We start from the raw sequence: 25,534 nt of genomic DNA on the forward strand, positions 1-25,534 counted from the left end.
CCTTCCGATTTTCCCGGTCCTCGTTCCGGTCGGAAAATGCTTGTTTGACGAAAAGGAGGAATCTGGAACGGTGTGATTCTGTGGATTTTATTAACGCGCACGCATTTTTCCGCTTTTGTTGTGTTCTGTCCCAAGGGTGTCCGCAAACACATAGGTCGACGACATGTCGAACAACATGAAATTTTCCGGATATGAATTTGAGAAACTCGGAACCTTGGAACGGGTTTTCCAACCTCTCTCGATTTTCCGGAGACCAAAACAACGGACAAAAACTACAACAACCACGGGTGTCAGAAATCGGGGCCCGTTTACGCGCCCTGCTTCAGTTCTTTAGCAGCAAGAGGCCCTGCCAGACGGAACGTATATTTACGCATAAATTTACAAATTCATACCAAAACGTTTACGCTCCGTCTGGCAGGGCCTAAGACCTTTTTCTAGTGTTTTTGCGCTGAAATTGAATTCCGTTTCTCGAAACGGGAAAGCATATTTATCCAGTTTATTCTTGCGATCAATTGCAAGCAAACTGCTGGTGAGTGAAGTGGTACAAAATAATAAACAAAAATATTGCCATTTTTTGACGTCATTTTTTATTTGCGTTTTTGTTCCTTGGGTACCGGACCAAAACAAACGAACATCAGCTGTGTGCGCCAAGAAACGAAATCCTGATTCACCATCCGAATTGCGTATTACGTGCGTCGCCACCATCAACAACCCAAATCCCGCCGATCGGATGCAGCCGAATTGATTCCAGCGATCAACCGGAGTGAAATCTGACTCATCATCGGTTCAGTTATTATCTTCTGCGCTCTCTAATCGCGGTCAATTGGAGTCGAGTGTGAAGCAACAGCTCGTGCGTCCGCTTGTGCGTAGGGGAAGCCACATATCAGCACCAGCGAATGAAAGTAAATTACGACAGCCAGCCCGCCCGCCACCCGTTCACTGACCGACACGGAGACTCTTTTTTCAGCAGCCGGACAGGATGGAAAAACAGGAGGAAGAGACTGAAATCGCCCATTTCAAAATTAGACCATTCCGTTCGGGCGTTATCAAGCAAGACCACAATCTTTCCGGTAAGTCATTATAACGCATTTTTTTCCTACATTCTTCGTAGAGCTTATCAGGAATAGCCGTTCGTTAGCGACCGAAAATTCGAAAGAACCCAAATCTCTTAATATTATTTAGTACGGGCATTGAGAGGGGTGGCTAGGGGGGCAATCACAGTGTGGCTTTGGTTTTAGAGTTAAGAAGTACGCTCTAGTTCGTGCAAGATCGCTGAGTCAGTTGTAATAAGTGAAAGCTGTGGCGGATGTGTTAAAGCTGACACAGTTTTGTGATATATCAGTGCTCCGTAGTTCCCATCTCTGATTGAAAATGCATATTTCCCCAGCAATTGTTTTCAGCTTGCTAGACAGCTTGAATGACAAAGACGAGGTACTGCGCATTACCACTGAGGCGGCGTTAACGCGAATTGCTGCCCGACGTCACGATGAAATCGTAGAAGTGTTTTGCGAGCACAGAAAAAAGCATCCCAAGCTAAGCGAATCTCAAACGATTGTAATACTGAGGTAAGTGCATAAATTAACATTGAAAACGATTCAATGTCACTGTTTAATAGGTGAGCTCCAATAATAACACGCTTTCCGTACGCTACAGGGTTTTATCGTACATCGCCACAAACTTGATCGGCAGCATTGATCACCAAACGGCTTTTAAATGCATCCAGTACAGCATCACCGAGATCACTAAATGTAACGAACAGAGCAGCGTACAGAATCCTTGCCGTGAAATTCTTGTTTCGGTCGGTCGGCAGTACAGCAAAGAGATCATGGAGGTATTTCTAAAGCATCTATCCGAGGAGCAGGTGGCTAACTGCATGCTAATGGATGCCATTGGCGCACTTGCCACGTCCAACATGAACATCGTGCCGTATATCAAATCGATCCTGGGCCACATAATGTCTGCCCTGACGATGATTAAGCAGGATGTGCAGCGGCAATCCCACGCCTATGCGATTGGTCGGTTTTGCGAAGCATTTCTCGAATATCAGGAGCAGCAACGCCAAAATCCGAACGAAGAGATACCAATGATGACAGGCGCCCGGTACGAGATCCACGACGAAGTGTCGTGCATTTACGATCATTTGCAGGCACAATGGCTTAGTTCGCGCGAACCGAAGGTAATCAACGAGGTATTGAGCGCATTTGCGTTGATGTATCCGCTGCTGCCGGTGGAGAAGATAAGTGATAACTTGAACAAAACATTGACCAGCGTATTGGCGCTGTATAGGAAGAGTTACGATCGGAGTGCAATAACGCAGTACCTGGCGGCTATCATTAAAACCGTTCTGCATTTGAATTCGAAACTGCTGGCGGGCATGTGCGACAACTTGATAGGCTGTCTGTTTGATCTGGTGTGCGTGAATCCCGACTACGATAAGCCGCAGACGGTGAAGGGGCATTTTGAGGTGTTGCGTTGCTTCGATTTGCTCGCGCCGGAATACGGCGAAAAGACCACGGAAATACTGCTCCTTCATCTGCGCAACAACAACGAGCGAGAACGAATCAAATCCTTGTTGGTTTTGACGCATTTAACCAATACCTCTGAAGAGGTGGTACGGGCCAAACTACCGGAGATTGTCGTCATTTTGAAGGGTATGCTTGCAACAGAGAAACCGATTAAGGTAAAGATGGTACTACTGAAGACGATGATTGCCTTCATGCAGAAAAAGTTCGTACAGGACAAGGAATTTGTGACGTTTCTTATTAGAAGCAGCTGCACACAAAGCAAACGAAACTTGGACTGCGGCACGCTAGAGGAGCATTTGGAATTTCAGCGGGCTTGCAATGACACGATAAACATCCTATCGTCGACCGTTGGTACCGTCGATCAGGTGCTTAAAATGGAACTGCTCAGCTGCTATCTACGTTACGAATTTACCGATATATGTAGCACTACCGCCAAGTGTCTTGCGAATCTATTGACCAAAGATCCGGACATGACTGTAGTACCTGATCAGCAGCTAGATCCATCGGAGGAGAATCAAAGCGCAGATTACACCGCTCTACCATCGCCCACGTCGGTGTTCGTACGCACGTTGGCATTGCTTGGTAGCTTCAATGATCTCGCTCGACTTCAGAATCTCCTGAGCTTCTTGAAAAGCTACGCCGGCTGCCTGTACCATCAGCTGAAGCCACTATGGAACGAGCAAATCGCCGCAATTCAGTCGGAACTGAACGGAGGGTGTGATGAAGCGCGATACTTTGAACTGTTGCACGACTTGGTGCGAGCGACGATAAAAGACATCGATGATCACTCGTTTGTAGAGGATACAATATCCGAAATGTTCTATCAGCTACCGCTCTATCAACCGATTACTTCTACACAAGTATACGAATTTCAAGTACCCCCACTCGACCAGGAAAAGCGCATGCTGGTAAAGATGATGGGAATCTTTCTGTGCCACTCCATCAACGATCATTTGATAGTCAACAAAATTGATCTGATAGTCGGATTAGCGAAAGCGGAAAAAATTGACAAAAATCTTCGAAGCGAAGAGTACGAGTATCTGATGCGCGACTATGCCGAATCCCTGGGGTATCTATCGGCTCATCATTTGGATAAAGTGATGGCCAAACTGATGACGGTGATCGATGATAGTTCGGTGAAAAAATCCAGCAGCTTCTTTTCGAACCTCAACTTTATTAAAGACAGTGCCAAAGAGGTTGAACTGTACAAGATGAAAATATTGAGCCTGCAGGCCCTCAACCTAATCGTGTTTCGTGCTCCGAAAGAGAAAATTACCACGCACTTTACGGACAGTGTGGTGTGCTATCTAGTAGCTCAGTGCGAAAACAAGCAGTTGTTCGTTAAGCAACTAATACTGGACACGCTGCTGGCACTGCTAGACATCTTTCTGGCTGCCGATGGGGAGGAGCAGATGATAGTGTTAAAGATCAAGCAGGATTTGCATAAGATATGCATGACCATTACTTCCGATTCGTCCAACGAGTACTTACCGCTGTTTCCATCGATCATTAAACTGTCGACTATACTCGTGAAGCTGAATGCCGAAGAGCACGAGCTCGATGTAAATGGGCTGCTGGATTCGATTTGCTTTTACTTCTTTTCCACTGCACAGAAGTTAAAATCGCGCCTCGATCCGAACGATGATGACGCGCGGAACGTTTTCTTGGCGCGGAACTTAAACCTTTGTCTGCCAGAGGTGAACCGATTCATTCAACAAATGCTGCAGCAGCAGAATGCTTCACCAGCTTGCCTCGACGATGTGCATTCGATTCTAGAGGGCTGGCTCAAGAATAAGAACACCGAGGCACGCATATGTGCCTGCCACGTGTATAATAGCACGCTTGCGGTGTATATGAAATCGATGAAAATAGGCTGCGAAGGTCCGTCGAAGTTTAACCAGACCGGCAGCATGTTGGGAAAAATTATACCGCGCTGCATCGACTCGAACGCCACGGTACGACAGACCGGCGTTGAGGTGTTGACAAAGATTCTAGAAATTGCGCACGTGTACGAGACGGTGACCGTGGCTGATGATCGCGTGGACTGGATGCAAGAGTTGAACCGCATTCATTCCGAGATAGTAACAGATGACCCCAAAGAAATTTATCGCATTGCCGGTGAGCTAGCGCGAATAGTCGCGCAATGTTTGTCTAGCTACCAGTACGTAAAGTTTAGCAAATGTCTGCTGGGAAGCGTAGCCGATCCGGAGCAAAGCTCTGTCATCGGTGCTTCACATGTGCTGAAGCTGTTTATGCATGTGAAGGGTGCAGATATGTTCCATGCCATACCTGAACTGGTAAAGGAATGTCTATATGTGCGTATCCCATTGTCTACTGTTATTATTATTTGGCTATTTTCCATCCAATAATATCAACCTATACCAATTTTCATTTGTGTTAGGCTGTCAAAATATGTGATGTTCCACGGGCTAGAACTACTATATTGAAATCTATCCTTGCCTTAACGAAGCACCATCCCAAGCTGGTGTGCAATGAAGTGCTTGGTCAGTGCTTACCGCTTGAAGAGTAGGTATTAGCAAGCATGATGAGACCGGACCGATCGATTGATGGTTTCAATAATAACAACACTAACTATCCTTGTTCTACTGTGTTTTTAGACATGTTATCGAATTCTGGAAAACCTTGACGATGGACACAAATCTGACAGGAATTATTTTGGATAACTTCATTAACATCGTCACAACGACCTGTCTTTACGAGCAAACGTTGCAAAATGGACGCGGAGATGAGAAACGGTGTGTCACATTACAACCATTTGCCATAATCGTTGTGCTGGGTGAAGTGTTTAAATGCGAAGGAATCCGAGACGAATTGCAGGTCAGGTTTCCGGAAATATTCTGCATGCTGCTTTCTACGCTGGCATCGTACATCTCATTGCAGCCACCACACAGTGTAGTAGCGCAACAAAGTAGCACTCCGAATGCAACACTGCAGAAAGGAAGCCGTCGCACGAAAGACGCACTGAAAACGATGCAGCTAAACCCGTGTCAGGTGGTTCTGGAGGCGTTTCATACGTTTCTCGACACGCTGGGTATGCAACAGATTTCCGTTGTACTTACTATATGCCCGGATATGGCTACAAGTAGCGATCTGAATAATTTCATCGAGATTTTGGCCCCGCTCGGCGTAGCTACAGCCAACGAGGTTGGCATCAATTCGGCGCTTATGAAACAGCTGGTTACCACCATGAGCAAGTACGTGTGCAGTCCTTACGACACTCAGCGGATCGCCTCGACCGGCTTCTACGCGCATCTGGTACCCTTGCAACCCAGTGGTGAAACGGCATCTGTGGTAATGCTTAATCTCAACTCGTCACTCAACGATCCGAATCCTTTGGTGCGTGGTCTCAGCATCCGAGGTATGGCGTACTTAGGCAGTCTCACTAAGCACAACATCGAGAAGTATTCGGAGGTGTGTCTGTCTGCGCTGCTCAAGGGTATCGATGACTACAATCAGAATTGCTTCATCAACATTCCGCTTGACAGTATACGCGGCTTGTCCAAGGTGCTGCAAGTGATAGATCCGGAAAAGTTTGAAATGTTTCAAGTCTCGCTGGCCATACGCATTAGGCCGTTCTTTGAAAACAACTCCACTGAACTGCGCGAATCGGCGATTCTGTTGTTCGGGGACATGTGCGGCCAGAAGATAAAGCAAATATCTGCTAGCACCGATGTGAATGCAGAATCCATGGCATCAGCGCTGTCGGAGTCGTTAATGGAACAATTGAAAGCGAACCTGTGCTGCCTATTGTTACACCTGAGTGAGCAAGAAAGTATGATTGCGCGTGCGTGTAAACTTACGTTGAAAAATGTCTGCAACCTCCTCAGCACGAGCAAAATGAGAACGATCGCCCAAATGCATCTGATAGAGCATGGCCAGCTGCAATATAGTACATTTTTAAAAGATTTTGCCAAGTTGATTGTAAGTACTTGAAAGTGATTCTGAGATCCTAAGCTAATCACTGATTAATGTAATATTTGGTTCAAGGGAGAAGAATTGCATGACTGGATTAGCGACTTCATCGATGCTTGCCTGCCGCTATTGCGTAGTCAATGGCCAGAAGTCCGGGGTAACGCCGCAATACTTATTGGTATGGTGTTTAATTTGATATTCAATTCATTTCAGTGTGCAGTAATGCAGTAATATTTTTTTGTATTTCTTTGCATCATAAAGGTTTACTACACTGTCATAATCCAAACGTGAAGTCTAAGCCGATGGAATCGATTGGTAACAAGATCGCCGCACTGCTGAAGGACGAATGTAAGGATGTCAAAGTAAGTGCTGCCGAAGCTTTGGGATATATTTACGGTGGATTGTAATGACTACCATCTCGATGCGCTATGAAGCTATATGAAACTTAGTATGAACTATGAAGCTATTAATAATCACAGGCACTTGAACTCTTGATCTGGGATGATAATGATGATGTTTTGTTTCGCTGACGCTTCACTCGATTCTTGTTTTATTAACTGTTTAAATTTACTCTTTGCTACAAGTTCCCATCGGAGATGTAATAGTTCCGAATAAATAGTTAGAGAAGATTTCTTTATTTAAAAAAACACTGTACGCATCCGAATATTCAAACTCCTGCTAAACAATGTTGAACCAATTTTAATATATCCAGAAGCTACATTGCACTCAGTAGCCAAACTTATAATTTACGGATCGCGTTGCGCATACACTTTGAGAAGCTGTTAGCAAAGGCTCCCCGTAACGGCTGGTGACACAGTGGGCCACCGTTGATGTGCAGCATAGTGTAGTCGACACAATCGACTACTCCATCGTTGTTACAGTCCGTGCCGTACTTCTCCATGTACTGATTGATGATGTCAGTAGCACAGTTGTAGTCATTTGCACAGTCTTCAAATGCACCCCAGCGTGTTGGCGTGTCGTGCGGCAGCACAACCTGACCAGCATCCATCCAGTAAGCCCGTGAAATAGAAAACGGACCGCAATACTGTGGACGATCGTTTTAATCGACGACATGGTCTAATGAGCAAATTCAAATTCGTTTCATGTGATTTACTTACTGTTTGTCTGCACTCTGTAACTTGTCCACCGCATCCAGTGGAAGCTTCGCACATACAACGGAGACAGGAGCTGTTGAGATTTGATAGGAAAATCCCGCTTACTGCCAAAGGCAATGCCAGCAACCAACACGAAATCATCAGAAAACTTTTTGGGCCAAGGGGCGACGAGCACAAATAATTTATGTTCAACTAGTTCGAGCGCCACACACGTCCGAGTACACTTACAGATGCCAGGATACTGATTAGAAACTGTGTTAAATCACAATATTGATTATGTTAACTGTGAATATGGTAGTGTATCGATGGCATGTGTGTGTGTCCGTGTGTCCTTGAGAGAAACAGCGCATTCTATGAAGCGCTGTGACGTGATTGCTGAGTGTACTGTGTATGCACAGTTATGGTATTTGAAAATTAACTACACCACTTCGGTCTACTCACGAGATGGTTTTTGTATGTTTTTTTATTCATAAATCTTATCGCCGATTTTACGTTTCCAATTAACTGCAAACCATCCTGGTAGTATTATAAAGTGCATGAGCTGTCAGAGGTAAACATAAACTTTAACGGTAACGGTGCTGCAAGAAGACCATGTTGGTCTACAAATCAGACTCCACCCCGGTGTCTAGAAAGTCGCGAAGCAATGTGCCCACCTTCAATGGGAACATCCGAATGGTGGTGTTGAGATACAGGAGATACTTCGGGATGGATACCTCCTCTTGACCGCGTCGCTGCCCGTCAATAATGGCGGCCGCCGCCTCTTCCGGCTTAACCAGGCGCATCAGGTTGGGAAAGCGCATGCGGGGCTTCTTGCACAGCCCCGTGTCCACCATATACGGGTAGACGGTTGTGAAGCGGATGTTGGGTTTTCGGGCATCCTGTCGCAATTCCTCCGCTAGTGCCTCCATGATACCACGAACAGCAAACTTGCTGCCACAGTACGGGACGAGGTTATTTAGCCCACACAGTCCGGCCACCGATGACAGTGCCACGATAAATCCACGGTTTTTCTCGATCATGCCCGGCAGGAAGCTCTGCAGCAGCTGTGAAAGATCGTAATTGAGGGGTTTTTGGATTCAGTGTCGCCTGAACGCGAGAAAACAAGAAAAAACTCACCCAGAAGTGCGCCATCACGTTGATTTCAAAGGTTTTGCGAATCTCGCCCTCGGTCTGCTGCAGCAGTGGGTGGGTGGGCATGATGCCGGCATTGTTCACCAGAATCGTCACGGTACCTACCTCTTGTTTCACCATCTCCGCTGTTTCGATAATCTGCTGATGGTTGGTAACATCGCACCTATAACGATCGAAGAATAGCAATAGCGTCATGCCGCGGTATGCTTTGCGCGACGATTTTGTTTGCGCGTCGGCAGCAACTCACACAAAGCCGAAAGCATTCCCACGCTGCTGCCGTATGGTGGCAACCGTGTCTGCGTTCATGCGCTCGTTAATGTCCAGGCACACGACGGTTGCGCCAAGCTCGGCGTATTGCAGGGCCATGCACCTGCCCATGCCGTGGCCGGCACCAGTAATGAGCACGACGTCATTGTGGACGCTATCAGCCGGTGGTGGTACCACCGAGCGAAACAGCGACTCGAGCATATAGTAGATCCATCGTATCAACATAACGACGATGTCGATGATGAGGATCATCACGTTGTACATCTTCACGCCGGCATTTGGTGTACGGGTGCTGCAATCGTTGGATTGGTGGGAAGGAAAGTGCATTAGTAAACATGATCGATCGCAAGATTGGGACGCAATGATGGCGTTAATGAAAGAAGAAAAAAAAGAAGAACGAAAAGAAAGTGAAATTTGTGTTATACCCAACACTGTCATCTTTCACGTTTATTTTGTGTTCTGCATCAAACGGGGATACAGAGAATTTGCAGAGAAGTAGCGCAGTGACTTAAGTAATGAATGAAACACGCTGACCCTGCCGCTACGCTACGTGCCTACAGGTCCGACTGCAGACCGGTGTCCAGCAGGTCACCGAACTCCTGGCCGACGCGCAGTGGCAGGTTACGGAACCAGGTGTTCAGATAGAGCAGGTATTTGGGGATAGACGCTTCGGTTAGTCCGCGGCGCTGTGCATCGATAATGGCGGCGGCCGCATCGTCCGGCTTGACCATCTTCAGCAGACTCGGGAACCGGGTGTACGGTCGCTTGCACAGCCCGGTGTCAACCATGTATGGGTAGATGGTGGTGAATTTGATGTTGGGCTTGGTCGGATCTGCACGCAGCTCCTCCGACAGTGCCTCCATAATGCCGCGGACGGCAAATTTCGTGCCACAGTACGGAACCAAATACTTGAAACCGATCATACCGGCAATGGAGGACAGCACGACGATGTGGCCCCGGTTCTGCTTCAGCATATCCGGCAGCAGTGATTGAATGAACTGTAATAAACAAACGGGATTTGCGCTAGTATCGCTAGAAGTGGCCTTTTCTCCCCTCTCCCCACTCCCTATCTCGCACTATACCCAGAAGTGCGCCAACACGTTGATGTCGAAGGTTTTGCGAATTTCGGTCTCGGTCTGCTGCAGCAGCGAGTGCGTCGGCATGATGCCGGCATTGTTGATCAGGATGCTCACGACACCGACCTGCTCCTTGATCTTTTTGCACGTATCCATCACCTGCTGGCGGTTGGTAACGTCACATCTGAAATAGCGGTACAAAAGCGCACATGGTCAGAGTACCATCGAAGGCGTTGGCAGGGAGGGGGTTCCTTACGTGAAACCGAATGCTTTGCCACCTTTGGCCGACTTGATGGCGGCGACCGTTTCAGAGTTCGTCTTTTCGTTGACATCGACACACACGACGGTTGTACCGAGGGCGGCATACTGTAGTGCCAGATTCTTGCCCATACCGTGACCGGCGCCAGTAATCAGCACAATGTCGCCGCTTACGTCCCGGGCCGGCGGTAACATGGCCATCTCGACTATCGCCTTCACCGTGATGTACACCGACTTCACCAGGAAGACGAGCACATCGAACAGGATCAAGACGGCATTGTAGGCGATTACAGCCGGGTTATTGCTCGTCTCGCTGCATCCCAATAGCGTCCGCGCATCCGCGTGGAAGTTGGATATTGGAGTGTTTTGTTTCGATTATAGGTGAGATCTTAAGGCTAGGCATCGCTAGTCGCAGCGACCTTAACGCACATTCACTCGCTCGAAACATGGGACATGCAGAAGCACAGCACAACATCGAAACACTGAAACACTGGACATACACATTGCCCCTACGCGTACACTACACTGACATGGACATGGACGTGCAAATAAAACAGTTGATCTTACAGACAGAACAAAGAGCAGAACAAGCAAAGAGGAACGAACATATGTAAATGCAGATTACAATGGATGGGATGGGAGGTGAACCTGAGCAGGGAGGTGAGCATTGATAAAAAAAAAACTAGCGAATGAGTCCAGAGTTCGATGCCTAAATGTGGATGTTTGTAACGGGCATTATCAATTAAAAGAATGGTATTTATCGATTAGAAGAAACGTGGTAATTATCGATTAGATCGTCCATGTATGAAGGGCCCCCCCATGTAGGGTAGATAAGGGGGGGGGGGGGGATTACCTCTTCACCCTCTCCCCTCCCTCCACACACACACGTAGCAAGGGCAAAACAGGAAAATGGGGCTTATCACCCTTTATAAACGTCTGAACTTGAACTTTAACCGTTATCGTGAGGCGCTTGTCCCCATTGATTACTGCTCGATTTGCCCACTGATGCGATTTTCCAGGAGCAAAATTGACAAACCGGATATTGTCGGACTGGGTTGTGGGACTGGGACAAATTTGCCGCGCTACTACACCGAACAAACACAACACAACGCTGCACGCGAGCTCATTATGCCGGTGGTTGTTTTGCTTTGTTTTTTTTTTGTTCTTCTTTTATTTGTAAGAAGAACTCTCCCGCTGATCTGCCAGGTACTAACAAGCCAGGTATTTGCACAATGAAAGGCCCACAGAATGAAGATGTAATAAGGAATACATGCAATGACCGACAGACAGACACGAGCACGAACAAGCCGTGGAGGGCGGGGGGCACTTACTCTTGTTGCGGCATTTTCGATGAGCCTCTCTGGGTATTCGGGCCGGTTTGATAGATGTAGGCGATGGCGATTGATCGAGCAGTGCAATGGGCAGCTGCTGCTGAAGTTTCGGGAGTTCGGCTCTCTACTGACGGACCGAGTGTGCGGTGCGAAACACAAGGATAGCGTTGCTCGACTGACCGCCTATTGATGACCACTGGGCGCGTTTATTATTGCAAAGGGAGGGTTGGGACCTTCGTAAATTCCCTGGATTAGGAGTCGCGCTGACACACGGCGTCCGTCGATCCGTTCGATAGTGATAAATCAGAGTGAGTGTAAGAGAGAGAGAGAGCGAGCTGGCTGCTGCCGCGTCACGGTGACTCGCACTGATTTTGGGTGACTTCGGGTACACGAGGAGGATCACAAAGTGTGACTCTCTTCTACTGGCTATCAGAAACAGTATCACTACACACACACACACAGACGTATAGAGGCACACGCGCACGCTAGGGTGGTCGAAGGAGGGTGCTTATCAGAAACCGATAGTCGATCCCTGGGGCGGGAGATAGGGAGTCGTTGCGTCGTTATCAGCGCTATAGCGCAAGCAGCGAGAGAGCGAGATAGGCCTTCGGGAGCTCAAGCTCGATTAGCAACAGAGGGTGAGGTGAAAGGTCAACTGTAATCTGAGGCTGCGCCTCTTGCTTCACCGCTACTTGGCAGGAGTAACAGCGACTGAAGAGCAGATCGGATCGGAGCCTGTGACACGCACTTGGTTGACGATTATGGTGGCACTCAAATAATCGCTCGCTGCTTCCGAATGTATCCTGGGGCTTTGGCCGAAAGTTCCGAAGACTTCCCGCGATTCGCAACTTCAGCACAAGCAGGTGTGGCGCGGCTGCTGCACGACAACACACAGCTCGAAGCAATCACTGAAAACACACTGAGGTCCGTAGCGCCGCACCGGGGTTGTTTTTAACGCTGAAGAAGCGCGTGCACGCGACAAACACAAGTCCGCAAAACCCGCTAACCCCTCCTCTCAAACCCTTCGATCTACAACAGATAGCAGATTCTGCCGAGAACCGAGGCTGCTGCGACCACCGCCGCGGCCATTCGTAGGCTTTTTGCTGTCGTCGCGAGCAGCGCGAGATCGCGAACCGGTTCGGCGCGGCGCGAGGATATCGAGTTTTGCGTTTTGCCACCGGCGGGCCACCAGGCCCGAAGTAATCGGTGAATGCCGCTGTCCGCAGCTGAACCAAATCATCCCCCCACCCCCTCCCCCAGGAGGACAGTTCGACGGTGATGCCGTACATGCCACCTACCTACAAAAAAAGATGGTGCTATACGACGACAGACAGAGGGACCAGAAACAGATTTCGGGATTCTCGGGACCCGAGTCATTGAATTCTACGAAGTCATTGCACCACCACCACCACCAACACTACAAAATATGGTGGGTTCTGACGCAGACCTGCAAGAACAAAGACAAAAACACCACAAAACCGAAAAAGTTCATCCATCTTCACTTTGCCTATAATTGATTCAAGCAAAATCGTTGCTGATGCTTCTCGGATGTTGTTAAAAAGCGTGCCATGTTCAGGCGCCCATCAACATCAACATCACACATCGCCACCAGGCACCAGGGTGCGGGTAATCACAAAAGCAAATAATAGCACACCTCCCCACGCTGCTTGTGACGATGATGAAAGTGGGTGGTTTGGGGGTGCGATGAACATGGCGGCACACACACACACGCGCGCGCACTTTCAAGGTGAACCGCTTTTGGGCCTTCCGAATATTTCACATTCGGTGGCCTGGTGCGCTTCTCTTTGGCTGTGTCCCCGTGTTCATCCGTCCGTCCGTCCGTCTGCAAGGTTGGCCGACCTTAAGAGCGTATGCGGAATGTCTTGGGTGGAAGGCGTCTCGAAGGTCATGCCGGTGCTTCAATGCTGTTGCCATTACCACCACTCGCGAGAGAGATCCTCAAGGTTAGCTACCGCCTCGGACCGCCACTCCGACCGACTCACCGACCAGCGGGGGCCTGAGCAGCTTTTACTCGCCTCTAGTGGCTCCCTTCCCTAGCAAGAAGATTTGTTGTGGTCCAGTCGAACCAGTTTCACTGGACGCGGCCTGGTCTGAACGCTGGCCGATCGCTCTGACGAGGTCCGACTCGACCTACCGCGACCTCCCACAGTCCCCCACCCCCCCACGGTCCGCACTGGAACTGGATCAATCGATACGAGCTGTGCGTCCTAACGGAGCTAACAACTCCTGGCAGGGCGACGCCAGCTGCAGCTCGCTGTTCTCAGACACCAGGGCATGGCACCAGGGCAGCAAACGTGACGTTGCGTTCCGCCGCTTGTTTGTCGAAATGTCATTGCCACTGGCCGTCGAACGCACATCGGCCGGACGAGTGATGCATAATTAATCATTTCAAAATTGATAGGATATACGGTCTTGTGGGTGCTCTGCACCTAGTCTGGTATCGGTACTAGCAGGTAGTTGGCTTCGTTTGTAAGTCGGCGCTGGAGTGCTAGATCGAGCAGAACCGCTTCTGCAGTTCTAGATCTCGCCGGCGCCGCCGACCTACAATCCGTTTACCACTGCGTTGAGCAGAGCGAGAAAACGAGAGAGAGAGAGAGGCTACTACTTACCGATCGACGACGCCAGCCGCTGACTCCGTTGTTGTTGGTTGTCGCGCAGGTGTAGGTCGGGGCGGTATGCCGCTGCTGTTATTATCGATAAATTGCCTGGAAATTGGAGCAGAAGGTGCAGAGACCACGTAGGTTAAGGGTGTCACGATTAGTAATGCACACGTTTGCTGGTGAATGCTACTATTGCCTGTCACGAGATGACCGAGTTTTGGAGGGGAATGTTCAATAGCGGCAGTTCAAGAGCGAGCGAGATACATCGACAACCTAACATTTGACCCCCCAATTAAGAGTGCTCGACGATTGGAGGAGCGCTAATGGCGACGCGACGCCGAAAATCATCTTCATTAGCACCATCGTGCCTCGATGTCATCGGTTATTTTTGTGTGCGTGCGTGCGTGCGTGTGTGTGTGCAAATGCATGACCTTTCAAGAAGTACAAAGCATATAGCTTAGCTTTTTGTTAACTCGCACCATCACTAACCTCGCTCTCTGTTCCAATACTCAAGATCGATTATCGCGATGAATTCTTAGACCGCGAAGTGTCCGCCTCAGGGCTAGGTGCCGGAATTCCGCGATGCGCTCTTAGTGTACTAAAGGGGGTTTTCACAACCTACCGCGACCGCGCGACGTTCCGCTTCAGTAGCCAGCAGCAGCAGGAGGAACCAGAGTGATCTGGAGCGATGTGGATGGATGGATGGCATCCAGCCATCCATCCATATCGCTCCAGATCGCTCTGGTTACCGTCCTTCAGCTGGGCGGAACTCAAGCGGAACACGTGATTCCTATTTCGGGTCGCGGGCCATGCGGGATTGATTTCATGTTGCTCGCTTCGACAAACACCGTACACCGTTTGATAGTAGCACCCACCAATATCATATGTTTTGTAGATATATTAACAGACGAGACATACCTATCACTACGGAACACCGAGATTGCATTGTCGATGTTGTCATCCTCCAGAATGTTCATGGTGTGGTGTGAACGCCTCAAAACGAGGAGTGGAAGGGTTTTTTTTCTGTTGTTGTTGTTGTTCTTTGGCTATCTAGTAGGTTTAAACAGCAAAAAAGGCAGTAGAAGCAGGAGACCGTTCTGCCGCTTGTTTGGTAGTCGCCCGAGTCGACTGACGGCCTGACAGGTGGTTGAGAAGGTTGAGGAGGTTGAGGAGGAGGAGGAGGAGGAGGAGGAGGAGGCTCCGCCGTTGGTTTTCGTTGCTTCGCTTTCCGTCCGGTCCGAAGTTCCTGCAACTTTCCTTTCCTGCAACTACCACGCCGGTTGACACACACAAACAAACAATGCACGGGGAATAGCGTGCAACTGGGCACAAACTCGGGCTCGGGCAGGACTTCTCGACTCAGCAAAACACACACACGAGTTGTATAGCGAGCAGCGCGTACCGCGACACACACAGCCACACTCACACGCGATTGTTGTTGGTGGGTAAGTGAGTGAGACACGCGCACACGGTGGTCTCTGGGGGCCCCCTGGTGTTAAAATCTCCCTGGTGAGTCCACACCGGCTAGTAGCTAGAACACGACTAACCTCCGGAGTGCGCGCACTTGGACGCTGTACGTTTGATTTTCTCCCGCGCGCGAGACCGAGACTGGCCCCACCACCACCATCTCCACCACTACCACCACCACCAGCACCCCCCACAGCTCGTCGCGCGACGCCTTCCCACCTCCCGCCATCGGTTTTTGGTTCCAGCGCTGCCACCGCCACCACTTTCTGGTGGCCTCCAGACCTCCCCATTACCCGCGCGACGCGAACGAGAGCAATTTGTCTAAACAAACGCGACACCCCCCCCCCCCCCCTCCTCAACGAGTGTGCGGGTCTTGTCCCCTCCTTCCCTACTGCATACACCTACCGGTCTTGTTTGAGCCTCGAGTCCAGCGCTTCTTCTGACAAGCGATCGATCAACGATCGAAGCGTTTGCATTCGGGATGACAAACTCCCTCCCCCCCACCACCCACCACCCACCATCAGTAAGTAACGTTGAGAGTCGAGTGCGTGATCTTGTCAGAGTGTTGATACACTCATATCCATACAACAACAACAGCAGCCAAAATGCCAGTTTCGATATCGCAAGGAAACATTTTCGGTGCGCTGTGCGGTGTCGAGCGATCGATCGTTTTGTAGCGCCGCGTGGCAGGAGCGCGGGTGTACAGATAGATAGCGGTCACGATCAATGGCGTAATCTGCGCCTGCCTGGCACACATCCGAGGGGCGTTTGTTTGGTTTTTTTTTTGCCAAAGGACCGTGACCCCATACCCTTGAAGAAGGGGGGGGTGGACGGATGGAAGGGGCTCACCCTGCCCAATCTGCTACCGACCACAGCTGCTGCTTCACCTGCTGCTAATGATGGCGAATAATTGGTCGTCACCGTTGGGCGGTTGAAGGAGAGAGAGACCGAAAGAGAGAGAGCCGGGTGGGTAGTGGTTGACTGCAAGTAGTAGTAGCAGCGTAGATGGCGTCACGATTGCACGACCGTGGCTAAAACAGTGGCAACAGAACGAACGCCGTAGCGGTTCTGGTCAGCAAACCAGCAACAGCACCAACAGCAGCAGCAAAAACAATAACAACAATAGCTACAGCAACGAAATAGTCAATAATAGAAGAACGGTCAGGGTTCAGTCACCTTTCACCGAGCCAGCGTAGTGCGTTCTATACACGCAAGGTACGCCTCGATTTCTACAAACCACCCACCCGCACCGCCCGCCCGTCCGCAGCGGTTGCTGCTGCTGCTTCTCTCTCGTCGACCTCGGGAGGGGGGGTCGCAAAGAATTATTGTGCTAATAGCGGGTCTCTCTCTCCCTCTTTCACACACACTCTCTCTCGCTCTCTCTTTTTTTTCCTTTTCTCTCTCTCTCATTTGCAATTGCTTTACTTACTTATGCGCGATTTCTCCAATCGCGAACCTCGCACCATTGTTGCTCTGCTGCTGCTGCTCTTCACCTTCGACCACACTAGCAAGCCGTCGCAAGCCGTCGCAAGCCGTCTAAGGTGGCTTTCCAGTGGCTGCCGGCTGTCGGCGGTCAAAAAAAGGGCCAAACTCTTTAGAGAGATGAGGAACCTGATGAAGAAGCTACACACACACATGCCACACATGTGAGATACGAAGAGCTTAGTGGACCAACCGTCGACGACAAAACACCCGGCCCCCTATGCGTTGGAACTGCGCGATTCCATCCGCAGCATGCTTGAGCGCAAAACCCTTGACACAGGGCGAAGCCACGAAACCAAACCGGAATTAACAAGTCACACGTTGTTTGGCTGCAAAGCTGTCCGATTAATGTTATGGTTCATTTATTTGGTTGCTTACTTTACAATTGTGGCACCAACCAACCAACCAACCAACCAACCAACCAGCAGAGCAGCCGGATTGTGGAAGTGGGTCGTTTGAAGGTCGGGCCATGGAGCAAGTGAACGGCACTGGCAGCGGGTCGCGGGTGCACTTCTAGTCAAAAATAAGGGGTAGGCTGCTGCTACTGCTGCTGCTGCTGCTGCTGCTACTGTCCTGCATGTTCTGTGGCATGTTCTGGTTAACAGTTCCTCCTGCAGACAATAATATGGACAGAAAACGAAAGAGAGAAAGAGAGAGGAATGCAGAAAAAAAAAACCGAAACCGGTGGCTACTAAAGTTGCAGCTGTGTAGTGGTCGTCGCCGTAGTGGTCGATACTTACTGCACATCTCGCTTTATTGCAATCAATACCATGGCCGAAAAAGCGTCCCGTTCCGAATTTTTAACAACGATCTGGTCTGGAGCCTGTTTATCCGGTCTTCGGCTGCCCACGGTCATGTGTGCGTGTGTGTGTTCACACCTAGCATTGGCACCTGGCGCCTCCTTAGTTCGAATCCTCCTGGCTGCGAATAAGCCCAGAGCCACGAGAAAGCGGTGTCAGGTATGTATGGGAACAGAAGAATGGCGCCCGAAAAAGGGACGACAGCTCAGGGAGTGTGACAGGCAGAGGGACAGGGGGATCACATTTAGCTAGTCTATAATGGAATAGGCTTTTGTAAGGAGTCTAATGGGTCGTACGCAGTACGGTTTGGTACGAAGCCAGTCGGTCATTCAGTCGGTGTGAGATGTGAAAGGGAGAGGGTAGTGTTGTTGTTGTATATACATATGCCACGGTGGCCAGCTTCCTCTCCTCTTCTCTTTAAAGGAAGACAAAAGAGGTTGATCCCTGTGAGGTGCAAGAGACGTTGCTTAGTTGCGCACTGTGCTGCGATCACTTGGTTGAAGCTCCTCACCGAACAGCCAAGGTGTAACCGTTATTTCGGGGGGGTTTATACCAAGCACAGGCATTGAACCGCCATCTTGAGAGAAGTTCAATGTATACCCAGCCTGGTATGTCTCATAGCAAGAGTACAATATTTTTTGGTATGATGATATCGATGTGAATTATATGCAATATTTTTCTCAAGTGCAATAGAAAATGAAAGAGAGAGAGGCAGAGAGAGAAAGAGAGAGAGCAATGTACAGCGGCGAAAGAAGAGCAGCAGCTATCACGACAGTAAGCGGCATAGCGGCGCTAACGGTTATTGCTAAAAAACAACATGGATTACGAACAGAATACTGGGCCACTGGGGCAGTTACCTCGACCGTCGGGATGCTGTGTGTGGTAAGTTGCAGTAAGTTGTTGCTTTGTTCTTGGTGAGTGAATGTCCACTCTGCCTGCTCTCTAAGGTAACAAATCGGGCGAGGAGGAGGGGTCGGGTTTGCTTGATATCTCGTTAAAACCCTAAGCTTCAACTACGACACGATATGCTTACGTTTTTCAAAAACTGTTGGGTTCTTTACGGTATGTTAAAACACACCATGTGTTTGTATGTTATTTGTGTGCGCTTGTGTGTGTGTTTGTTTAAGGGATACGCGTTTTGTGGGTGGGTCGCAGAGCGAAACGGAATGAGCAACTGACTGAATCATTGAGACACAACTCGATGAGACACAATTACAAAACATTAGCAGCAAGAAGAAGGAAACAAAAACAATGGGGAAAAAAGCAAATGCACAATTACGCTTGCAGTGTTGACAGGAAGGACATTGTGGCGCGATCCGATGGCAAACACTGGCCAAACGCTTCCAGCAGCAGCGGCTCCTCGGCGATCGCATCCTGGTAGTCCTGAAACGAAATCTGCCAGAAAAAAACAGAAACAGAAATAACAGAAACAGTTGCGTTATTTAGTTACGGCATAGCGATCGCTAACCGGAAAACACAATTGAACCGTCACCTTGCCATCTTTGTCCATGTCGAGCTTGCGGAGCGCGATCTCGACCAGATCCTTGACGCCCTCGTCCGGATCCTCGTCCTGCGGCTGCTTGATCAGACAGTTCCGGAGCAGCGCGAACATTTCGTCCTTCGTGATAAACCCGTCACTGTTGAGATCGTACACGCGGAAGCAGAAGGCCGTCTTCTCCGCCTGCGAGCCTTTGAGAAAGGTCGACAGCCCCATCAGCCAGCCCTCGAGCCGGATCGGTAGCCCCTCGTAGCCCTTCTCCCACGCGCAGAAGATGCGCTCCATCAGCGTCTCCTCCGTGACGATGTCGAAGGTGCTGTGGAGCAGCTCGCGGAACACCGACCGATCGATGCCATCCATCGAGGAGCCGGCCTTCGCTATCATGCCCGGGTTGCTGACGGCGAGCGCCTTCGAGTTCATGCTGGCGTTCGCGACCAGCTTGCGGTAGATCTTGCACAGTGCCTCCACCTCCACCCTTGTCAACGGGAACGACGAGAACGGCGGAGCAACGTTAGTTATATGCTACATATCTATCTTCCAACTTTCCGAACATACTGTTAGCTCTCGTACGACAAAATGCAAAACATGTGTTCACATGTGTGTGTGTGTGCGCGTGTGTGCTTCTTCAAACGCCAAATGTTACAAGCAATGACACCGGGTTTACTGGTGACAGATTGAAACAGCAGTTTCCGCCCCGAGCAGCCGAGTGGCTATAAAGTGGCTAGCGTAACGCCGATGTCGTAACATCGGTCATAAATAAGCAACCAATCAATACTACCAATACTAGCAACGGCGGCCGCGCCGGCCCCTCTCGTGGCATGATGGTTGAATTATGCTAATCTTACGCTGAAACCCTCGGTCCCGGGTCCGGAATAGTCCAAAATCCAAAAGTGAACCCCCAAAAAAATCGCTACTCGTGCAAAAAACGCAACTAGCTAAGACAATCCTGGAGGCGTCATTGAACCGTCCGGTTACCAGCACTAGCGTTAAGCCAGGCAGTTGACAGTGAAAAGCGATGGCATGCGTTTATAGAAAACAAATCAAAAATTAACGAAATCCAACATAGAAAAAAGGGCAAAGCGCTAACTATTTGAGGCACGAGATGTACTATAATTGAGCAGATGTCGGCAGGAGCGCAATCTACAGCTCCAACGTTACGTATTTCAGGCACCACGCTGTTTGATTCTCGGGAGGGATCTTTTCCAACTGATTCAAACCGATCAGGATCAACAGGAGTTGATCCGCGACACGCCGTGCACTATTGCTGCATACTGTAACCGAATCACTACACACACACACACACACGCACATTCACAACACGCGCACGGTGTGCGTATTGAAACCTACTTGAAGAAGTGTGTCCGCCGCTTGTACATCTCCAGCATCTTCGGGTTCAGCTTGCCGTTCAGCTCGTCCATCCTGGCCAATATCTTGCGGTTATCGTGCGAGATCTTGATCCTCGGTCCAGCCTGACCGGTGTCCACCTGCGACTGGCGCTTGCTACCGCGTACGGACGCAGTACGTCCGTGTTGCTGCTGCTGCTGGCTGCCTGCCTGGTCTCTCGACTGGCCCGATGCTCGTCTACCACTGGCCAGAAAGATGGAAACGCTTTTCATTATCATTGCCCCTCCTTTGGGGTTGTTGCCATTGTTGTTGCTGTTGTTGTTGAATGCAGCCAGCTTTGCCGTCCCGGCCGCCGTCCTGACGATTGCGCCACCATGTTTACCCGGTGTAGGGGTGGTGAGCGTAGTATCCTTCGCCCACTCCCCGGCCTTGCCGCTGTTCATCGCCATTCCTCCCTTTTCTACGCCCTATGGCTCCCCCCGAAAATCGCGTACCGCGCGTACCACCAGCAAGTTCGTTTTTCGGGGCGGCGCCGGGGTTTTTCCTTTATGCTTTTCTTTTTTATTATATCCTTCCGTTCAGTTGTGTGTGTGTGTGTGTGTGTGTGTTCGTAAGGCTCGCTATGCGCGATAGCCCGCGGCCGGCGGCCGCCTTTAACCCTTATGTAAACTAATTTATGTATAACTGATTGTATGTACCACTCCGGGCGGTGGCAACTGGGCGCTCGCGAGCCACTTCGTGACGTTTGATAATCTGCCACGCTTTTCGGAGCTTTCGGCGCTGCTCGCTGGTGGTGGTGGTGGGCTAGGCCTGCGGTGACGAGCATAAAAAGGGCAAATTAGTATGATAAGTGAATGGCAGTAAATGTCAACGGAAGGCAGAAGAAGGCAGATAGTTGCTGCGCCGCCTGAGTTGTGTTCTTTGGATCGGAAGCATCGTCCGGACCTCCTTCTTCTCCTCCTTCTCCTCCGTGCCCACCGTACACTACTCTCGCTGGGTCGCCGAGCCAAGCCTTTTGGGTTGGCGCTCGGTCTTGGTTTCGGTCCAGCCGGGCTGATTAGTGTCATTTAGAGCAATTCGTTGAGCACCAAAACACGCAAGCACACACAAGCACACACAAACACACACACACATACTAGCAGGTGGCGCGCATGGATTCGGCGGCGGAATCATTATCCCGCCTGTGAGCTGCGTGACCGTTCGTTCGCTGGAAGGACAAAGCCCGTCGGTCCGTTTTGCCCTTTTTTTGAGGGTGCTACTGCCGCTTGCCACTCGCTTGGTCGCATTGATTTGCATGTTTGACTTCCCTTTCCTGACCCAACCCCCTCTCCACCCTTAACCGGGAAAACTTTAAAACTCTTCCAGCGAGCGCGATAACCATGGAAATGGACGTGTTCCGGGCGGGGACGGGGGGCGCGCGCTCCCTCTGGTGTTTGGAACGGAGCAAGAATGAAAGAACACAGAGTTGTTTATTAATCGGCGGCGTAAAAATCACTTCTCAGCAGCTAAACACCATGGTGGGGCATATGTTTTCGGTTCTGCTACTGCTTCTGCTGCTGCTGCTGTTGTTGTTGTTGTGCAGAAAAATATTCTGCTGCCTGCTGGCCGTCCAAGAGTCGGCAGCGGTCGTGGCGAATTAAGCAACTAAACCGGCGACACAACACCACAACTTTGCTCCGATGATGAACAGCATGACTGGGCCAAACCCCCGGTGAGGTCTAGGTCTCCTTTTCAATCTTATAAAGTTCCCTTCTGTGGTGCGGGCCTAGAGGCCTGTGCGTGTGTGTGGTCTATTGTGGAGATGGTGGATTGCATTGCATGGAGGGACAACAAAGGGAGGTTCGGGCTGAGGGAAGCGAGCGAGCGCGAGCGCGCGAGCTGTACATAGCAGCGAGTCACCTCGAGTTTGTTACGAGGAGTGACGTTGCCAGGACAATATAGATTTCACTGTCTCAGGGTCGAAGCGGTGTTCGAGAGGTGTACTGACTACTACTACTTTTGGCTCATTGAGAGGGGGGTTGGGGAGAGGGGGAACGCGCACACGAGGATAGGATATTCCGTGCGCGCGCACACACACACACTATGCGATTTACGGTATGATCCTAGAAAGTTTTGAAACTCGTAAGCGTAAGCGAGTTTGGTTGGTGGTGAGCGGTAGAGAGAGAGAGAGAGAGAGAGAGAGAGAGAGAGAGAGAGAGAGGGGCGCAGCAGGTTAAGCATCACTCATGCACACTAATCCGTGGCCGTGTGATAAGACCTCCATTTTTTGGTTGATTGGAACTGATGTACCCAGTAGTAGGGCCAGCGTCGGTTGAGTTTGATTGCTATAAACCTTCACTTTATTATTGAGTCCGAATACACCTCTTTTGCACCTTGGCACACCAGACTGGAGAGACCCAGTGTGTGTTTGTGTGCTGGAGTGTCCGATTGCTGGCGCCGTTTCCTAATCCTTTTTCACGCTCGCCTTGATGAGCGACAGGTTGTTCTTCTGGAAGCACTGGAAACCACGGAACGCCCAGTGGCACACGTTACCGTCCGTGTTGCTGCCGGCGCACTTGACGATTTCGGCGCGCACCTCGTCCGCATCGCGGCCATGGGCCAGCTGCACCACCAGGTTGTCCACGATCGGGCCGGTCGCGTCGTCGAACAGCTGCATCTTGTTGAAGATGCACTTGATGTAGCACTGGGTCGTGTCGTCCTCCGGGAAGTTCCACGATTTGTACTTCTCCACCAGCTCGTCCGACACACCGAGCGACTTGACGCACTCGGCCCGGTAGCTCAGCAGATCCTCACGCGTCTGCACCACGAACTCGCCACTAGCCTACAAAGTGCAGTGCAGGAGATCGTCGGTTTGTTAGGGTGTTCAGGGAGGTAATGACGGCCGTTTCAGGTCCGTCTTATAGGGGGGTAAGAACCTTTTTCTTACCACTGCGAGTGTGAGGGCGAGAATTGCGACAAACAGCTGCATGATGCTCAGGATTTGGGGTGCTTCGTCTTACTGACTCTGACTGGCTACTGGCTCGGCCGTCAACTGCGAATTGGTGCTGACTGACCGGCCATGCATCGGCTTTTATAGAGCACCACTCGCTCCACCACCGTGAACCACCTTCCCTCCTCCCCCTCCCTCCCCCCCGGAGGACCGGACCAAGATGATTTACTTGGTCCCGTTTATTTATTGCTTGATAACCCCCCGGCGCTCATCGTCTCATCTTCGAGTGGGGCGCCCTCGCTATCCTTTCACATACACCCTCAGATCAGGCCAGCATCCTCCCTCAGAACGCTAGCTCTTTGGATTGAGCGACACCGCCGAGTTGATTTGATTATGCTGCCGGAGCGAGAGGCTAAATTGAGGTTGATCCTCTGCGCGATTTCGGTACATGAACGGCCGCTCCTCCTATTGTAGACATTGATATGAGGTCTGACCATCGTTACCGTTACGGTGGTCCGATAATCAGCTGATCCCAGCGGAGAGCGGGGGATGGAGCAGCACCGGTCACAGACCGTTGGTTGGTGATAATTCTTTCGCTTTACCGCTTTCTTGCTTTCTTCCTTTGTTATAACTGAAGCAGCAAGCTGCTGTTGCTGCTATTACTATGGTGCGGCTGATTACAAGTGTCTTGTAGCAACAATCGGATCATTTCCCATTTTGTACCGTATCGTCAGCAGCGGCAGCAGCAGCAGCAGCAGCAGCAGCAGCGGGGCATTCAATCTATACAGCAAACGTTTCTTCTGTCGCTGTTCTGTGCCTGTTTGCTTAAATTTGTTCACTTGGCCGGTCATAGATTGTACTCTCCTGAGGGGTCGATGAATCGAAAAGACGACTAAACCATCAATTGAAGCCCCCACCATCTTCTGGTGGCTGGTATTATTCGTTCTCTCTCTCTCTCTCTCTCTCTCTCTCTCTCTCTCTCTCTCTCTCTCTCTCTCTCTTCCTCTCTCGCGCTTTCGGACCCTATCACCCGAACTAATTATGCCCAGTAGTTCACAATGCTCAAAACTCTCCATAGTGTCTCCTCTCCATAGATATCTCCGTTGTGAGGACCGTTCGCTGATCATGCGCAGTCGGCTGCAGGTGGACAATGGGGAGCGACATATATCGATTGCATACCCCCCAAAAGGGGGGATCCAGCTTCGGGCCACCAGAACCACAGGGAAACATAAACACCAGTGTGTACCACCAGTGCACGTCTGAACCACGTAGCGCAGGGAGGAGGCTTTTGCCTGCAAGACGTCGTCGTTGTCGTTGTCGCCGTCGATCGTCGCAAAGACAGCTGTCGATATTGTTCTACAATCAAATCAAGAGGCAGATTTGTGCCCGCAACACGTACGTACGTTCACCTCCCCGGTGGTGGTGGTGGTGGTGGTGCTGGTGGAGTGATTCATCGAAGGCAAAGGTACGCGTTTCAGATCAGCATTATTGTGAAGCAGCAGCAGCAAGTCAACTGTCAGGGACCGATGATAAAGGCGCAGCGTTCTGTATCTGTTTACGATACGGTTCGTACTCGTACAAGTGAGGCGTAAAGATTTTTTTTTTACATATATCAGGACGCCGTATTTTATAAAGACGTAAAGATGGAGTCTCTGGAACCGGGAGAGAGCAATAGCATAATATTGCCAATCTCGTAATAGCCTCGTCGTCGCCGACAATATAGCGACAATTCGGTTCTAACGAGGGGAAGGAATATC

General features: G+C 50.2%; 7 protein-coding genes across 11 annotated transcripts in view; 2 read left to right on the forward strand and 5 right to left on the reverse strand.

The window, feature by feature from the left end:
* Positions 1-156: 156 nt before the first annotated feature.
* Positions 157-7,087, forward strand: LOC125959896 (maestro heat-like repeat-containing protein family member 1). 2 transcript variants are annotated; one of them, XM_049692907.1, is made up of 9 exons: positions 157-529; positions 639-902; positions 968-1,070; positions 1,388-1,565; positions 1,654-4,840; positions 4,927-5,051; positions 5,144-6,467; positions 6,534-6,636; positions 6,720-7,087. In XM_049692907.1, exons 2-9 carry the CDS (start codon positions 897-899, stop codon positions 6,863-6,865), a joined length of 5,172 nt encoding a protein of 1,723 aa, XP_049548864.1. In that variant the 5' UTR covers positions 157-529; positions 639-896; the 3' UTR covers positions 6,866-7,087. The 2 variants fall into 2 exon arrangements, with proteins under 2 accessions (XP_049548864.1, XP_049548872.1); XM_049692915.1 differs by having other exon boundaries at positions 971-1,070.
* On the reverse strand, positions 6,898-7,841 carry LOC125960121 (lysozyme 2-like). The gene is made up of 2 exons (XM_049693328.1): positions 7,577-7,841; positions 6,898-7,503 (listed from the first exon to the last, which is right to left on the reverse strand). The coding sequence occupies exons 1-2, from the start codon at positions 7,712-7,714 to the stop codon at positions 7,198-7,200; spliced, it is 444 nt and encodes a 147-aa protein (XP_049549285.1). The 5' UTR covers positions 7,715-7,841; the 3' UTR covers positions 6,898-7,197.
* A 166-nt stretch (positions 7,842-8,007) lies between these two features.
* Positions 8,008-15,263, reverse strand: LOC125960023 (short-chain dehydrogenase/reductase family 16C member 6-like). Of its 2 annotated transcripts, XM_049693127.1 has the most exons (5): positions 15,176-15,263; positions 14,267-14,362; positions 8,952-9,263; positions 8,690-8,867; positions 8,008-8,616 (listed from the first exon to the last, which is right to left on the reverse strand). In XM_049693127.1, exons 1-5 carry the CDS (start codon positions 15,232-15,234, stop codon positions 8,173-8,175), a joined length of 1,089 nt encoding a protein of 362 aa, XP_049549084.1. In that variant the 5' UTR covers positions 15,235-15,263; the 3' UTR covers positions 8,008-8,172. The 2 variants fall into 2 exon arrangements, with proteins under 2 accessions (XP_049549084.1, XP_049549095.1); XM_049693138.1 differs by lacking the exons at positions 14,267-14,362; positions 15,176-15,263 and adding an exon at positions 11,637-11,774 and having other exon boundaries at positions 8,014-8,616.
* On the reverse strand, positions 9,380-11,773 carry LOC125960036 (epidermal retinol dehydrogenase 2-like). The gene is made up of 4 exons (XM_049693183.1): positions 11,637-11,773; positions 10,304-10,618; positions 10,054-10,231; positions 9,380-9,969 (listed from the first exon to the last, which is right to left on the reverse strand). Exons 1-4 carry the CDS (start codon positions 11,648-11,650, stop codon positions 9,526-9,528), a joined length of 951 nt encoding a protein of 316 aa, XP_049549140.1. The 5' UTR covers positions 11,651-11,773; the 3' UTR covers positions 9,380-9,525.
* Positions 15,264-17,740: 2,477 nt separating the features above from the next.
* On the reverse strand, positions 17,741-21,645 carry LOC125960028 (calaxin). The gene is made up of 5 exons (XM_049693154.1): positions 20,852-21,645; positions 19,499-19,979; positions 19,286-19,401; positions 17,947-18,127; positions 17,741-17,817 (listed from the first exon to the last, which is right to left on the reverse strand). Exons 1-4 carry the CDS (start codon positions 21,295-21,297, stop codon positions 18,109-18,111), a joined length of 1,062 nt encoding a protein of 353 aa, XP_049549111.1. The 5' UTR covers positions 21,298-21,645; the 3' UTR covers positions 17,741-17,817; positions 17,947-18,108.
* A 1,514-nt stretch (positions 21,646-23,159) lies between these two features.
* LOC125960085 (general odorant-binding protein 99a-like) lies at positions 23,160-23,893 on the reverse strand. Its single transcript, XM_049693274.1, has 2 exons — positions 23,775-23,893; positions 23,160-23,669 (listed from the first exon to the last, which is right to left on the reverse strand). The coding sequence occupies exons 1-2, from the start codon at positions 23,814-23,816 to the stop codon at positions 23,292-23,294; spliced, it is 420 nt and encodes a 139-aa protein (XP_049549231.1). The 5' UTR covers positions 23,817-23,893; the 3' UTR covers positions 23,160-23,291.
* A 1,111-nt stretch (positions 23,894-25,004) lies between these two features.
* The window catches only part of LOC125960101 (head-specific guanylate cyclase-like), a 1,456-nt gene continuing 926 nt past the window's right edge, over positions 25,005-25,534 (forward strand). Inside the window, exon 1 of one of the 3 annotated variants that reach the window (XM_049693298.1) lies at positions 25,005-25,242. The gene's annotated coding sequence lies outside the window, so the exon portion shown is untranslated. Of the gene's footprint in view, positions 25,243-25,464 lie in introns of those variants that run through there. The other 2 variants (XM_049693307.1, XM_049693317.1) reach the window with 2 other exon arrangements.

This window comes from Anopheles darlingi, chromosome X (genome assembly GCF_943734745.1).
Source record: "Anopheles darlingi chromosome X, idAnoDarlMG_H_01, whole genome shotgun sequence".
NCBI lineage: Eukaryota > Metazoa > Arthropoda > Insecta > Diptera > Culicidae > Anopheles > Anopheles darlingi.